The 15,437-nt window shown below is 32.9% G+C and overlaps 1 protein-coding gene across 10 annotated transcripts in view; it reads right to left on the reverse strand.

Annotated features, from left to right (window-relative positions):
* Positions 1-1,041: 1,041 nt before the first annotated feature.
* The window catches only part of POT1 (protection of telomeres 1), a 79,135-nt gene continuing 64,739 nt past the window's right edge, over positions 1,042-15,437 (reverse strand). For all 10 annotated transcript variants that reach the window (XM_026510368.4, XM_026510344.4, XM_044388015.3 and 7 more), the window contains 7 exons: positions 14,704-14,860; positions 12,529-12,734; positions 9,422-9,557; positions 7,506-7,594; positions 5,567-5,658; positions 3,780-3,885; positions 1,042-2,209 (listed from right to left, as the gene is read on the reverse strand). In XM_026510368.4, the coding sequence (XP_026366153.3) occupies positions 2,097-2,209; positions 3,780-3,885; positions 5,567-5,658; positions 7,506-7,594; positions 9,422-9,557; positions 12,529-12,734; positions 14,704-14,860 (899 nt within the window). In that variant the 3' untranslated portion in view covers positions 1,042-2,096. The remainder of the gene's footprint in view (positions 2,210-3,779; positions 3,886-5,566; positions 5,659-7,505; positions 7,595-9,421; positions 9,558-12,528; positions 12,735-14,703; positions 14,861-15,437) is intronic.

A 15,437-nucleotide genomic window follows, 5' to 3' on the forward strand; every position in this document is an offset into this window, starting at 1 on the left:
GACTGGAAATTGAGTAAGAGGGTGTACACACACTATGTTCTTAAATTTACATCATTTTAAATCTGACAGGAAGGCTACCAGGATTTACATGGACAGTAAAGGGGACATGGCTCAAATTGGGCCACAGTGAACGGCCGTCTACTTGTTGCTCCAGAAATAGAATTCTCCTAGCTTTCTGGGCTCCTGAATAAGGTAAGGTGCATACATCATCACTGGATAAACACAAGGTCCTAACAGAACTCTTCAAAGAGAAATGACGTAGCACTGTAAGGATTCATGTGAGGAGTTTTATTTTATCAACTTGGAGACAACACTGTGACCTGCTGTACCTTCTGACCCCTCCTCTTCTAGACTGGGTGTTTCCTGAGGAGAAAACGGCTCTCTGGCCTTCGTATCCCCAGCACACCATCGGTACTGAAATCTATCTGTTCATTTATAGGGTTCCTAAGACTTTCCCCTGAAGATGTTTTGAACTAAGAGTTTACATCCCCAAAACAGCAGCATCAGACTCTTTCCTACCATCTCCAACAAGCTGGTAATTCAGTGATGGGAGATGGGTAGTTAGGTCTGGGGATGGGACAGAAGAATTTGGAGTTATTATGAGCAGAGCAAATCAGATATTTGAACCTTTTTGCCAATAAAATGTTAAAAGCCTTTTGATAGTGTAAGAAAACAACACCGACTCCTCTCATAACCTGTTTCCAATGTTACTTCAAATACTTAAGGGAGGACTCATCTGCAGAAAACCCTATGCTAGCTTTTGCCCCAGAATCCTGGAGTGATTAACAGTGCAGCCTCTGAACACATTACCTGAATGCGAGTACTGACCAGCATTCAATAACTGTGTGAACTTAGTGAAGTCAGTTCATCAATCCTCGGTTTTATCAGGAAAATGTGTTGTTGTGAAACTCAAATATATGTTAAATGCTTTGCACAGCACCTATTGTATAGACAGTCTTAAATATCTGCTATATTGGCATTCCTGCTTTGATTCTTCACCTCCACTCATGCCTTGACTCAACACAGGACAAAGAAAACAGGTGAAATACATGCATTAATTTATTTTTCACTAATATTGAACTAGGCAGATCTGCATGTCTCAGTCTTTACCAAATAATATACATGTCTATACATATACACAAATATATAGAAGTATTTGTATAAAATTGAATATTCATGATTTTAAATTTCACGAACACTGTCAGATAAAAAGCAGACTACTGTATTGAGTTAATATCTCATTCCATGTTCAATCTGAAATATAGATATGTATTACATAAGACTATTAAAAAAGGGTAATGTTAGTAAGTCAGTAACACTGTAATAAATCTGACTGCTTTATTAGATCAAGGTGGAATGCAATAACTTCTAATATCAGGTAGAGAAACAAGCAATCAAAAGCACATAATTCAGGTCTTAAAAAATGGATTTATCCTAAATTGGTCAATAGGACCAAAAGAAAGCAATTCTGCCACATACACTTAAAGTAAATCACTCCTGTAAGTACGCTGTAGCTCGCTCAGAAGAGCACTTCTCAACAAGACTACTTGTTGAAGCAGATGCCTTTGTACAGAACCAAATTGATAGCTGCTATATACCCCACACTCAGTAAAAGCTGAGTGAATTAATGTAAGGACATTTTCTAACCCCATACCCATGTTAAAATCATAAACATTGCTGATATAAAAATCAGGGCAGGAAAAGAAGGTCAAGCACGGATGGTGGAGGGCAGACAAGTCAGTGGCTGACACATGGAAAAACTAACAGGGAAAGTGATTTTTAGTGTAGGGTACTAAAATAAGTTTCTCTGAAAGGGCTGCAAGGGGTAAATGAGACAGTCCTTCTTTATTCCCCTTTCTCCTTTATGCCCCTAGCAGCCACCATACTGGAAATTTTGAGCAAAAGGAACATTTTTAACTTATTCAAAAGAAGGCATTAAGATAACACAATGACTATTTGTGAAAAAAATTTAAATTGTGGTTAAAATGGAAGATAAACTATACAGTTAAACCTTTTACATGTTTTATAACAACCTCACAGAAAATAATGTTTTCTAAAATTACAATATTTTACATATGCTAAGCTGAATGACAATATTAGATTACATCTTCTGCAACTGTGGTGTCAAAAATCTGATAGCAAATTTGCTGCTCGGTTCCACTTGTGACATTATACGACTTGATGAAGCATTCCAACCACGGATATGCATCTACAAATGAGAAAAGATGTTACTTAACCATTGAAACTAAACAAATATCTCTGAAATATGTATCTAAGCATAAGGCTTAGCTAGAAAAATTAACATCTAATTTAGCTTGAAAAGTATTTAAATACACTTACCAAATTTAATATTATCTACTCTTCCAAATACACACTGGGTTCTTGTTACTGTCTTGCAACAATTCTAATTTGATTTTTTTCCCAACAGAAAATAATAATTAAATGTGGGGTTTTTCCAAATGTTTGATAGCAAAGGTAGCAGCCATCTCATTCCCAATTTTTCTTCCTTTTCTTCCTGCTGCTGACCTCCCCACGTTTGTTTGTTTTTTTTTCTTTTCTTTTTTTTCTTGGTTGACTCCAAAGAAACTGAACCTGAGGTTCACATCAGCTCAGGCTCTTAGACACCTGTCTGCTGAAACTCCCATCAGGTACTAGGCACTGAGTCCAGACAATGTTGGCAGCTGTAGATGCTATTTCCAAGCTTCGGTCATGACCGCAATAAATCTATTTAAAACTTCTAGAAAAGTTTCTTAATGCCTCTTCAAGTTCAAGTTTGAAAGACATTTAATACAGTCAATATTGGCAAGAGTCAAGCAAGACAGGCACTCTCCTCCACTGCTGGTAGAACTATAAATAGGTAAAATATTCTTGAAAAGCAATCTGGCAGCATGTATCAAAAGCCTACCAAACCCATGTTTTTTAATGAGAGTTTTATTTCCAGAAAGCTATCCGAAAGAATTAAAACCAAAATTAAAGCGGACATCAAATAAAAGTATGTAAGTTAAACCTTGTTACAGATGAATAAAAGCGAGTGTCTTTTTGGAATTGTTACAAAATGCAAAGACTGACCAGGGGAAAATAAAGTCTGTTTAAAAATAACCTAAAAAAGTTAAACTGACAGCAGCTAAATCTGCAGCTGGCAAAATCTGTTACTGATGAAAAATTGTTAGAAGAGTCAAACTGTCTTACTACGATTGAGGTCTGCAAATTTCAATGTGAACAAAAACAATGGCCGCAAAAGGAAGTCAGTGGCAGTAAATGCGATTTGACCTGAAGATCTGGTTGATGAATCAAATGTTACCCAGAGAACAACTAAAGCTGATAAAAAAACAATCAGTAAAATAAAAATGCATAAAATCTGAAACTAGTTAATACTGAACAGAAATTCATAAATGAATTAAACTGGCCAAATGAAACCTGTTACAGAAAATGTTTCTTGTCAAAATTTCATATCTGTTGGTATAATTTCAAAAAAAATGCTTGTACGCATAAACACAGTATCAAACGTGCTTGTGATCAAAACTGCCTCCCCTTCATTATATTTCAAAAAATTAAAAAAATCTTTTCATTTCAGCAACTACTATTTTATCCCTGCCACTGTCTTCATCAAAAGGCAGATCAGACAATAATTTTATTTAGTGAATCTAAATCTTATTTATATAAATTTAGTGAATCTAAACTTCAAAGTTTTCATACCTCTAAGTCTACAGATTAGATACATGTTAAATACTGTTTCAAGAAAAAGAATGAATGAGATTGTTAAAAATATTATTGCCTACCAATTTTTATTCCTGAAGGACAAAACATATCCATGATCATATCCATACTCTGCTGAAGGCCATCATTGATTAGGACTTCTGATGCTGGGATCTGGAAGAATTTGTCCTTAAAAAAAATTATAGAAGAAAAAAGGAAATTAATCTTTTAAAAAAAATTTATTTATTTCAGATAGAGAGAGAGAGCACCAGCGGGAGCATAGGGGAAGGGAGGGGGAGAAGCAGACTCCCCACTGAGCAAGGACCCCCGACAAGGGGCTCAATCCCAGGACCTTGAGATCATGACTTGAGCTGAAGGCAGATGCTCAACTGACTGAGCCACCCAGGCGCCCTGGAAGTTAATCTTTTAAAGTTATAATTAATACGAAAATATTTCAGTATTATCTACTACTCTATCAAGATTGTAGAATTCATAGAGTTCTAGTCTGAACTCTTAAAATCGGATTTATTATTTTAATCTAAAAATAGCATTGCGATAAAAATCCAATTAAACCGCTTTGACTTAATGATAATAAGAATAATGATATTTAGAAAAGAGTGAGGTCTATCATTCTTTTTGTGTATAGGAAAAAATCCAGTTAAGTTTAAAAACAGTATAACAATATGTTGTATATTTATTTAATTTTTCTCTCCTCTGATTATATTACCCTTTCTAAAAGAAAGAAGGGACCTTGTTGGCTTTGTTCACTGCTCCAACCCCATCATATACAACAGTACCTAGCACATAGCAGGTACTCATTAAATATTTATTCAATAAATGGACAAATGAATAGTTTAGGCAGGAGGAAAAATTCTCTCAACCTTACCCCAGATTGTTTCCCAAAGTGTACAGTAAAAAAAATTCAATCTTACCACTAACAGAAATCTGGCCTCCTCCCTTGGCTTCTGGAAATAATCTCTAAACCCTTAGAGTATGCCTGTTAGGAATGTCCTTGTTTGTCACATTAGAGATTTAGGGTGGGGAGGTTGGGGCATATGGTATTAGCTTGATCTTCAGAGGAGCTGAAAACTGACATCAGCTATATGGGCTGTCAACAACGACTACATGACAGAGCACCAATAAGAACTCTAGACACTAAGGCTCAGTGGGGCTTCCCCTGCTCTCAATACACAATACACGTGTACTGTTACACACCACTATCAGGCCAGTAACGCTGTCTGCTACTCCATGGGAAGAGGACAACTGGAAGCTCTATGTTTGAAACTTCCTGGACTCTGCCCTATGTACCTCTTCCCTTGGATGATTTTAATTTGTATCTTTTAGGTGTAATAAAACATAACAGCAATAATAACGTATAGGAAGTTAATGGGAGTCTTTCTAATGGATTATCAAAACTTAAGGGTGGTTCTGGGAACGCCCAAACTTGGAACTGTTGTTAGAAATGAGGGAGGCTTATGGATAGCTCCCTAGCTTCACACAATATAACCACCTACCTTCCAAAGTAATTTAGTTCCCACTAATATGGAAATGTGGGGACTTCAAAAACCTAGTGAAATGCTGCTAGACAGAAGGTGTGGTCATACCTCTGCCTTTGCCTCCTAGAGTAAAACTTCTGAAGAGTCTCTCCTCAAATTCCTATTCTTCGATTTTTCATTATGTGGATATTCTTCAAATTTACAAAGTCAAATCAAAGCAGGATATATACAGACACTTTAAGATTTATGTGCTTGCATTTTATTTTTTTTAAGTTGCCTTAAATCCTCTCAGTAATAAATTAGGAATGAAAAAATACATTAAAATTAAAAAAATAGTTTTAGTTAGAAATATCTACACTTCCTCTGTTACTTACAGAATCCATGAGATAAGCTTCCAATACTCCTGTTCCATCATCAAGAGTAAATGTCATTACAAACACATGTTGAAGGGGTACAATACCCAGTACTAGTGAAGGGAAAAAAGATCAAACCATATGAATCTTCTATTCCTTATCATCAAAGTAAAGTAAAAACTGTTTTATGATGTTATGTTAGTTTTGTTTACTAAAATAATTTAAGAAAAAACTCTTACATACATGTCTTTTGTTCTCCAATAACAATATATTAAAGTCATTTAGCAAATTCATTTTAGAACATTACACTATACCTATGTAGGGACAAGGACTCATGAGCATTGGTGAAATATTAATATAATGTATCTTTAAAATGAGTTGAACTTGATAGAAAACAAAAACTGATTCATGAACTATAATTCATTGCATGTTAGCCTCATGAAAGATGAAATTAATATACCAGAATGTTCTAAAAAATAGCATGTGATTCAATATTCACGATTTTGTAACATGTCTCTCCCCTTTGTATTATAAACATAGGGATCACTTATTTTTTAAGATAGCATCTGGTTGAATGGACAAAAATGTCAGAAGATGGGATTTCATGATTTGGTAAGATGAAGAAGAAGAAATTAAAGAGATACTAAATGATTTGAAAATTCATAGGTTAAAATGGTACTTTGTGTTTGGAAATGGGAGACATTTAATGTTTATAAAATGAAATACTGTCTTCCATTTGTGGAATCCATATTTAAAAGGATTAATTAAGAGGCAAGTAAGAATAAATCAGGGTACAGAGAAATGAATTAGGGCATACAGACTTGACAAAAGTTGTTAATACAAAGGAATTGATTTATAGGATTCTAAAGGTTTCCATAGGTTAAAACTGAGCTAAAAACCAGGAAGGTTAAAAGTTAAATCTACCCTGAGGGACCACCCAAACAAAGGACTCCATTAAGAATGGAATGGGGAGACCACGCTAGAAAGCAGGGAGCTCACATGAAAGGAACCTGGAATTTCACTGGACCACAAACAAAATAAGAGATAGCAGTACCATATAGCTAGATTACAAAAGAAAAAAAACAAAACCAAGTATACAAATAAATATTGATACAATAACATTTTCAGGCTAGTAGAAGCAAAGTGTACAATTTTAGAGAAATAAAGGTTTTCTTTATATTCTGAATTGGCCAACATTTGCAGTCCTATTTTCAGCTTTTAATCCCAAACTTTGAGAAGAACGTTGGTAAGGTAAATGTTTACTAAGGAGGAGAAACAAAATAGTAGGGAATTTGGGAAAATACCAAATGAAGTTAGGGTGCCTTGTTGGAGAAATAAAGACTCAGTGAAGGCTTGACAGATTATCTTCAAATGCACGAAGCCTGTTAATCTTATAGAAGGCATGTACTCTAATTATAGTGGACAGAACATGGTTTATGTTAAAATTATAAGTAGGCAGATTTTGCTTCACTAAGAACTACTTAAAAATTAAAGGGTATGTTGCTTTGCAATGTAATGAGTTCACTGTCACTGAAAGAGTTTTAAGCAAACGCTGGATGATCACAGATAAAGAATATGATATAAAAAAGTTTCTTGTTCCAGCTAAGGATGTTATTGGGTAAAGAGCTGTAATAGCCATATCTAAAACTGTTTTTAATCCTAAAACACTATGATATGTAGGGATTTTTCAGAATCTGTATTTGTCATTAATAATACTAAAACGAATTTATTGAATTAAATTGTAATGATTAAAGATACTGGCAGATGCCTGGAAGCAAGTTTTCAAACATTTTAAACTTTACTTTTTACTTTTATTATAATCACCGTGAATGGTTTTGCTTAAGTAAAGTTAAACTTTAGCTCAGTCTTTGCTCTTTACTATGTCGACAACTGAAATATCATCAGTGAGGTCACCTTATACGAAGACAGTAACAGTTGCAGGACACGGAAATTTGCTAACCTTCCGCCACAGAAGAAGGAATCCATGGTGTTTTATTAACCAGGGAATTTAGATTTTGTATTGGTCTCAAAGTAGAACACTGTTTACATCTGAAATTAATGACAGAAAAAAACCATAAGCATTTAAAAATAATTATTAAAACTCATTTTATTATTATAACTTATCTTTGCTGTTCAAATATGCTTAAAATTTTTATTATTAAACAATAGTATTGCACCTTCCATATTGTAATGCACATATTACAAGCAGAATTGTAAAAAAATAAGCTTTTTACAACAGACACAATCAAAAAGATAGCATGGCTCAGAATAAACAACTAAGTTGAAAACAAGAGAGAGGGTCCAGATTCAGATTGTTAATTAATTTGGCTAATTTCACTGGTAAAAAGAAAAAGTTGAAAGAGACAATCTCTGAGGGCACTTTCATTTGATGTCTCTGTGATAGCAGCTAAGGTCATAAGTAAATATAACCAATAGGAGAAAATTATTCTCACTAAAGAAGTCAGTACTAGCAAGACTTTGGATAATATATTCAGTGAACACGTATTCAGAGGTTCACAGTTTATAATGCCTAATACTATACTTATCTTTTTAAGATAAATCAATCTGAAATTATACAATATACTAAAAATGCACATTATTTAGTACAGGCATTCTGCTTTATTTATATACAAACATACTTTAAGTACAAGTAATTTTTTTTTATTATATATCACCATAAGATTAGGAGATGTCAGTAAGAAAATATACTTGAATAAAAATATAAAAATCAATGTCCAAAAGGTTCACGCAGACTCCTTTTCATTTCTAATCTGGGGAAAAATTTCCCAGTATAATATGTCCCTATATTAAACATTCTCCTCTTCTACCCTTCAAATATAGATATTTCTTCTTTAACAGAAAAAGGCAATAAAATGAAGTCATATTATTTCCTTAAAAATAGGCTGTGACATTAACTCTAGACATTGATAAAGCAAGTATGCAAACTAAAAATTGAGTATACAAAAATGTAAGCGTAACAAGTAAAAATTAAGTAGGAGTTCATTACTTCCAGAGCAGTAAAAGTGGAAAAAAGGGAAAATTAAGAATATTTTTATAAATGAATCCAATAGAAGACTAGAGGAAAAAAACAGGCTAAATAATAACAAAAAAAAGGAAGGGAAAAGGGGAAAAGAGTAATAGTGTGAGTGGAGAACAACATAAAATGTAGAAATAAAACCTAAATATATCAGTAATTAACATATTTTAAACTCATCTATTAAAAAACTAAAATCTAGTCCTAATTATTTATTTCTGAGACTTCCTAAAATGTAACAACAAAGAAACATGAAAACAAACCAGCAAAATAGCCTCAAAATATACAAAACAAATACTAACAGAATAAAAGATCACAAACATACAACCACAGAAGACATTAAGCACACTAAGAAGTGATTAAATAGACAAAGTTACAAAGGAAAAGCAGTTCTGAATATGATTAACAAGCTTGTCTAATGGACATAACTAAACATTATTAGACATTAAACACAACTATTAAAGAATACATGTTCTTTTTAAAATATAGGCAATATATACAAAATCTGAACAAACATATTCTGAAGCTAAATTAATCCAAAAAATCATTATGAGATATATCAAGCTATTTGGTCAAAAACTAATCTAACTAAAATACAAAAAAACATAGCACCTAAAATGAGACTACAAACTTTAAACTTTAAAAAACTTTAAAACTTCAAAATACACAGCTAAATAATCCATATGTTATCAAAAGAATAAATATATACCAGAAAAATCTAGTACATATTAATTAGTATTCAGTAAGTATCCATTGAATATATAGCAACTACTAGGATAAAATAATAAAAATTATTGCTATGCAGTTTTTAATTCTCAAAATTCCCAGATTTGAAAGCATACCCATAGTGATGTATTTTTCCTTGTATAAGGAATGGCGCTGAAAGATCAAGGACTTCCAAGTCTTCAGGGCCAGATCTCACAGGAATTACACTATGAAACTTGTTTGCGAGTTTGTAGATTTCACCGAGTGTACCTCCTATTAACAAAGAATAAATAAATCCTTCAAGTAGTACAAATATAATGAAGGCAAAATCGAGTGTCTATTAAGTAAAACATGAGGTATAGTAAAAGGGGACTGAAAGAAAAAGACAATGAAATCATGAATTTAGATAGTTAATACATTTATACATTTATTGTAAAATATAATAATTTATAAACTTAGTGTCCTGCCTTGATTTAAGAAACCACTGCACAAAAATGCTGAGCCTTGAGCAAAATACAAGGCTTGTGAAATTTTATCCGTTTTCTTAAATTTTTATACAAATTGCTGTTTTATGCCAGAATACTTTAAGTATTCAAAAGAAAATAAAATTGAGAGCCAAGTATAACAGGATTCTCATTATTAAATTTGCTATTCACTAATAATGTCTAGGTGAATTCAGTCTTGAGTTTGAAATAAATCTTTTAAATTTTCAGGTCAACATTATATTTAAATACAGATGTAAACAGTTTGTGTAATAATTCATGTATAGTGTTCGATCGTTTTTCCTGAAAAATCCTCATACTTTCAATTCTATGACAAAGTGGCCATTAAAGCCATCATGTTGGCTGAGAAGAAAGAGGACACCCAGTGGTGCACCATTACTCCAAGGCAGTATTCTCTCGAAGAACTCAAACCTACTGGTACTTTTTCACCTCGATTAATAATTCTTCCTCTCCAAGGAAAGAGAATATGACTTGTAAAAGTAGTTTTGTGTACTTTCTAAAATTTGTAACGTTAAATTCATTTGCGAAGGGGAAGCACTTCCAGCACAACAGAGTAAGGACGTCCAAAAACACGCTTCTCCATAAAAGGAAAAAGAACATTAGCAAAAACTTTCAAAATTGACTTTTTCAGAACTCCAGAAATTAACTAAAGTCTTGAAACAATCCAAGAAGTATTTGTTCAGTAAAAGGAGATAAATCTTGGTAAGGATGGCAACTTGCCCGGGTCCCGCTCCTCTTTCCACAGCTTTGTGGAAACCATAGCTCTGCCATGTCATACTGCAGTTAGATCCCAACTATGACTAGGGTTATAATACTCAGAAATATGATACAATAAAAATAGCTTACATTCTGATGAAACACTTTTAAATTTTAAAGTGCTTTCAGATATATTTTCATTTGACTTTCATTCAAAAGCTGTGTAAGATAAAGTGTTACTACTCTGGATATACTTATTTACTCAATATATATTTACTGAGAACGAGTCACATGCCTGTTGTCCTACCCTAGGTGCTGAAGATTTATAAATTAAAATAAACATGTATCCTACGCCTTAGGGCAGTTACATTCTAACAAGCAAACAAGTCTATAAGCAGACAGAATACAAATTTAATACAAGAAGAAAAGTGATCTACTGAAAGTTCGTATGCTGTGCGATAAGAACCACTCAAATCAGCCCAGTGAGTCAGAAGAGTGCTTGGTACGTGTAGGTGCTCAGTACGTATTTCACATGAATTGCTGAGTAAAGGGAATTATTGAGTTACTTACGAAAATGTACTAGAGCAAAAATCCTAACCATAACATAGGAGAACCCTATGTTATACTTGACATCCTCTTAGCTCTATAAGGACAGTTCTTACAGAACCTGAATAGGTCCAGGGCTTTATTTTATTTTTAGGGCATACAAATAGTCTTACTCCATTTTTTGTATGTGCATGTGTCTGTGTGTTTTGTTTTTATACCTACTTCCTGGTAGAGATTAAAATATTGCTAATGGAATAAGATACCACATTTCACTTACCACAGTGGACAAATTTTCTTAAGTGCTAGTATATAATGATGAGGATGGGGGAACAGATAATCTCATATGCTACTAAAGCACAGGAATACCATGACAGCTTTTTTGGAAAGTAACTGGGCAACATTTACTTAATTCTTTGTGCCCCTCTTATTACACTTCATCCAGAGGGAAGATAAAGTTCACTGTAGCGTTATTATGTCAAAAAAAAAACAATAAACAATTCAGTTCCACTTACTACCTGTACTGGGAAAGACCTACAACTTCTCTATGATTCAGTTTTCTCATGTATAAAAAATAGCTTATAATAGTACCAACTGAATAGGATTATTGTGATGACTAAATACATAGAAATGAAAATCATTTCTGGTACACCATAAATGTGTCAAAATAAAAGATGTTCATGAAAATAATATCAATGATAATATTCCTGTGTATTCACAACACACACACACACACGTGTATATATAGACTAAAACAATTACATATTACTTTTATAAACAGAAAAATATCAGTAATAAAAATGATCATAATCCACTGTAATGAAGGTCAGTTCATTTATAAAATGAAACTAAAGATTTCTCTCAAATTAAAGATGCTGTTTTCCTTTTATTATGGAATGTTCTAAAGGAAGAAAAGTCTCAAGGAAAATAATGAAACTTTAAAAATTTGGCATGGGAAAAATTATGTGGTATATATATACGAGATAAACATCAGATTAAAATTAGACAAAAGTGGAAAGGAAATGAAAAAATAAATGATTCAGTTTCATTCTTTTAAAACATGTCAAGTTATCTTGTTTCAAGGGTCCCTTCCTTGACTTACGTATCAATAGATGACTTTCATTCTACTTAAATGGAACAACAGTGACATCCAGAGGCCAAGACAGCAGCAAGTGTACAGAACAAGCAGCCTCTTGATTAATATTCAGTTTGACAATGAGCTTGCATCTGATTAAGATGATATCCAAAATCCAAGACAGACAAATGCAAACACTTGAGTTCAATGTACAATTTCAAAATGTTATTCAAATTAATTTATACATGTGTGTATGTATATATTTAAATCTACCTGTTAGATACAATATATTCCATTTTATGGAATTTAAAATAACGTTTTGACTTTACATTTTAGGTTGCCCCTAAAATATATTTCATAATTATTAATCAGAGAAAGACATAAGCAAAAGCTTTATTCTATTAAAACAGTAACTTAAATACTTTACCTTCAATCAAAATCAGACAGTCATTTGAAAGTGGAAGAATACCATTATTTTTTACAAAATGAACAGCTACTTTTCTTTCTCCTTGATCTGTAGTGGTCCACATTTCTGAATCATACAATGATGTATTTTGTAGATTGGTATCCGGGGTTTTACTTGCACCCTCTTGTAAAATTGTATCCAAATCACCCTCATGGGGAACTTCTTGCCTAAAATCATTGACAATGAAATAATACAAAACAACTGATATCAAAGCTTAGAAATTCAAATTTAACAAACTATCCATTTAAAAAAATTGTTTATATGCTGATGAGCCAGCTACTTATTTTAAAATATGCAGATAATTCCCTTTGCAGATTAAATGACTCTTATTCAACAAAAAAGATATTTGATGATACTTCATGGCTAAGTAGATCCATATCATAATTACATTAACTACCAGTAATTTCCTTATCTGCTTTTAATACCAAGGATCTTATATAAATATTTCTAGCAGGAATTCACTCTCCGCTTGTAAAGAATGTTAAACTTCTCTGTGGGGGGAAAAAAAGACAGCTGCCCATTAAATATCCACTTGCCACCTAAGTAATCCCCCCTTCATAGGGCACCTACTTTACCAATCAATATTCTATTAGATTACTTATCACCTAGAATAATAATTTTAAAAAGTCACATGGTAAAGTATGTACACAATAGAAATGGCATGATCTGGAATCCTTGTCCTGGTTCTCTCCCCAACTAGCTGTGTAACTAGAGGTAACACCTCTTAACCTTTCTGAGATGATTTTATTTGTTTAAAAAAAATGCTGAGAGAGGATGATTTTGTTTGACAAAGCTATATGACTTTAGAGAATTTGACAAACTGTAATTTAATAATACTTCAACAAGTACCTAAAATCCGTATTTATATTTTAATTATAACTACCATTTTAAGCTTAAATGGGTAGCAGATGGTCCCCCATTTTATTTAAGGTTTGATGATCAAAAATCTCTACAAACAGTACTATACTTAGATTTCAGAGGGGAAAATACACATATGTTACTATTAGTGTACACAGACGCGCACACACAAATATACATACACACAAATATGTACTTTAAAATGGAAATGTACTCTATTTACACATTATATATTTAGAGGGAAGACAAACTGTATAAAAAAGGAAGAGATTAAAATAATTTCAGAACACGTCTTGAGCTAATAAGTACATTTTCATTCTAATGTCTTATAAAGTTATTTGTGTGTGTGTGTGTGTGTATATATATATATATATACAGTAATTGATGTTTGCAATAAAGTCTGTGCCTGAGAATTCTCAATGATTAATAAAAATTTAAATTATATTTAGTATATTGTAAGACAGAAATATTGCCAACAAGGCTTTCTCTATCACTTACTTAGGAATTCCATCTAGGGGCACCTGGGTGGCTCAGACGGTTAAGCATCTGCCTTTGGCTTAGGTCGTGATCTCCAGGTCCTGGGACTGAGCCCCATGTCAGGCTCCCAGCTCAGTGGGGAGTCTGTTTCTCCCTCTCCCTCTGCCTCTCCCCCTGCTTGTGCTCTCTCTCTCAAATGAATAAATAAAATCTTAAAAAAAAAAAAAAAGAAATTCCATCTAACCAGAATTCTCTACTTAAAAATTTCAGTTATTAAAGGTTTATTTTTAAGAAGTTTTTTTGTGAAAAAAGAGAGTCTCCCCAAATATATACATACATTTAAGATTTTATTTATTTGAGAGAGAGAGAGAGAGAGCACGTGCACAGAGGGAGAGTAAGAGGGAGAAGCAAACCCCCCACTGAGCAGAGAGCCAGACGTGGGACTTGATCCCAAGACCCTGAGATCATGATCTGAGTCGAAGGTAGACGCTTAACCGACTGAGCCACCCAGGCGCCCCCCCAAATATTTTTATAGTTTATTATTTGTTTCCATGTATCAGAGTTACTAAATTGAATTTCAGATTTCAAAAAAGCACCTACTTTTATTTATCATTACTAAGAAATATGAGAAGGATTTACTGAGACTTTAGTATTTTCTCTTAAAAACGTTACCACTGTTTCAAAATACAATACACGAAGTCATAGTTTACTCATTGCCAGGTCTTAAACTAATATATACGAAAACGTATATTCATAAACACTATAAAATAAAAAACTTGTTTTATCATGGAAAATACTTACAGCACATGACATTTAGGACAATGAAGTTTAACAGACTGAAAGAGTATTCTGGGCTTATATGACCTTAATTTTGCTCGGATACGATACTGTTGAGGAGCTTTTTGTTTCAAAATAGCACATATTGGGGTTTTCTCCAAATACTGATGATCTGTAAGTACTAAAAATATTTAGATTAAATTAGAATAATCTATAAGAATAATAAGAATATTCATAATATGAACTCTCCCAAACCAGATACAGAATTGAATTAAATTATATTGTCAGCCTTGTTAGTATTTTGCCACATTTATCATCATCATCTGTCCTTAACTCTCTCTCCATATATATCTCCTTACAGATTCATATATATGAATCATTTGAGAATAATTTCCAGGTATCATGTTCCTTTATCTCTAAATATTTCAGTGTGTATTTCACAAGAAATTTCATTGACCTATTACAGTGGAATTTTCAACCTCAGAACCCATAATGTTGATGTAATATTATCACTGAATCAACAGACATTATTCAGATTTCTCCAACTGTCCTATAATGTTCTTATTTAGAATTTTATTTTCGGGTCCAGAATCCTATCCTGAACCATGCATTGCATTTATTTTTCCTGTCTCTTTGGACTCCTTGAATGCAGAACGGTCCCTCAGCTTTTCTTTATCTTTCATGACACTGATAATATTAGAGGAGTAGAGGCCATTTATTTGGGTGTGTCTGGTTCTGCTCATGATCACATACAGATC

Source organism: Ursus arctos, unplaced genomic scaffold, assembly GCF_023065955.2.
Source record: "Ursus arctos isolate Adak ecotype North America unplaced genomic scaffold, UrsArc2.0 scaffold_3, whole genome shotgun sequence".
NCBI lineage: Eukaryota > Metazoa > Chordata > Mammalia > Carnivora > Ursidae > Ursus > Ursus arctos.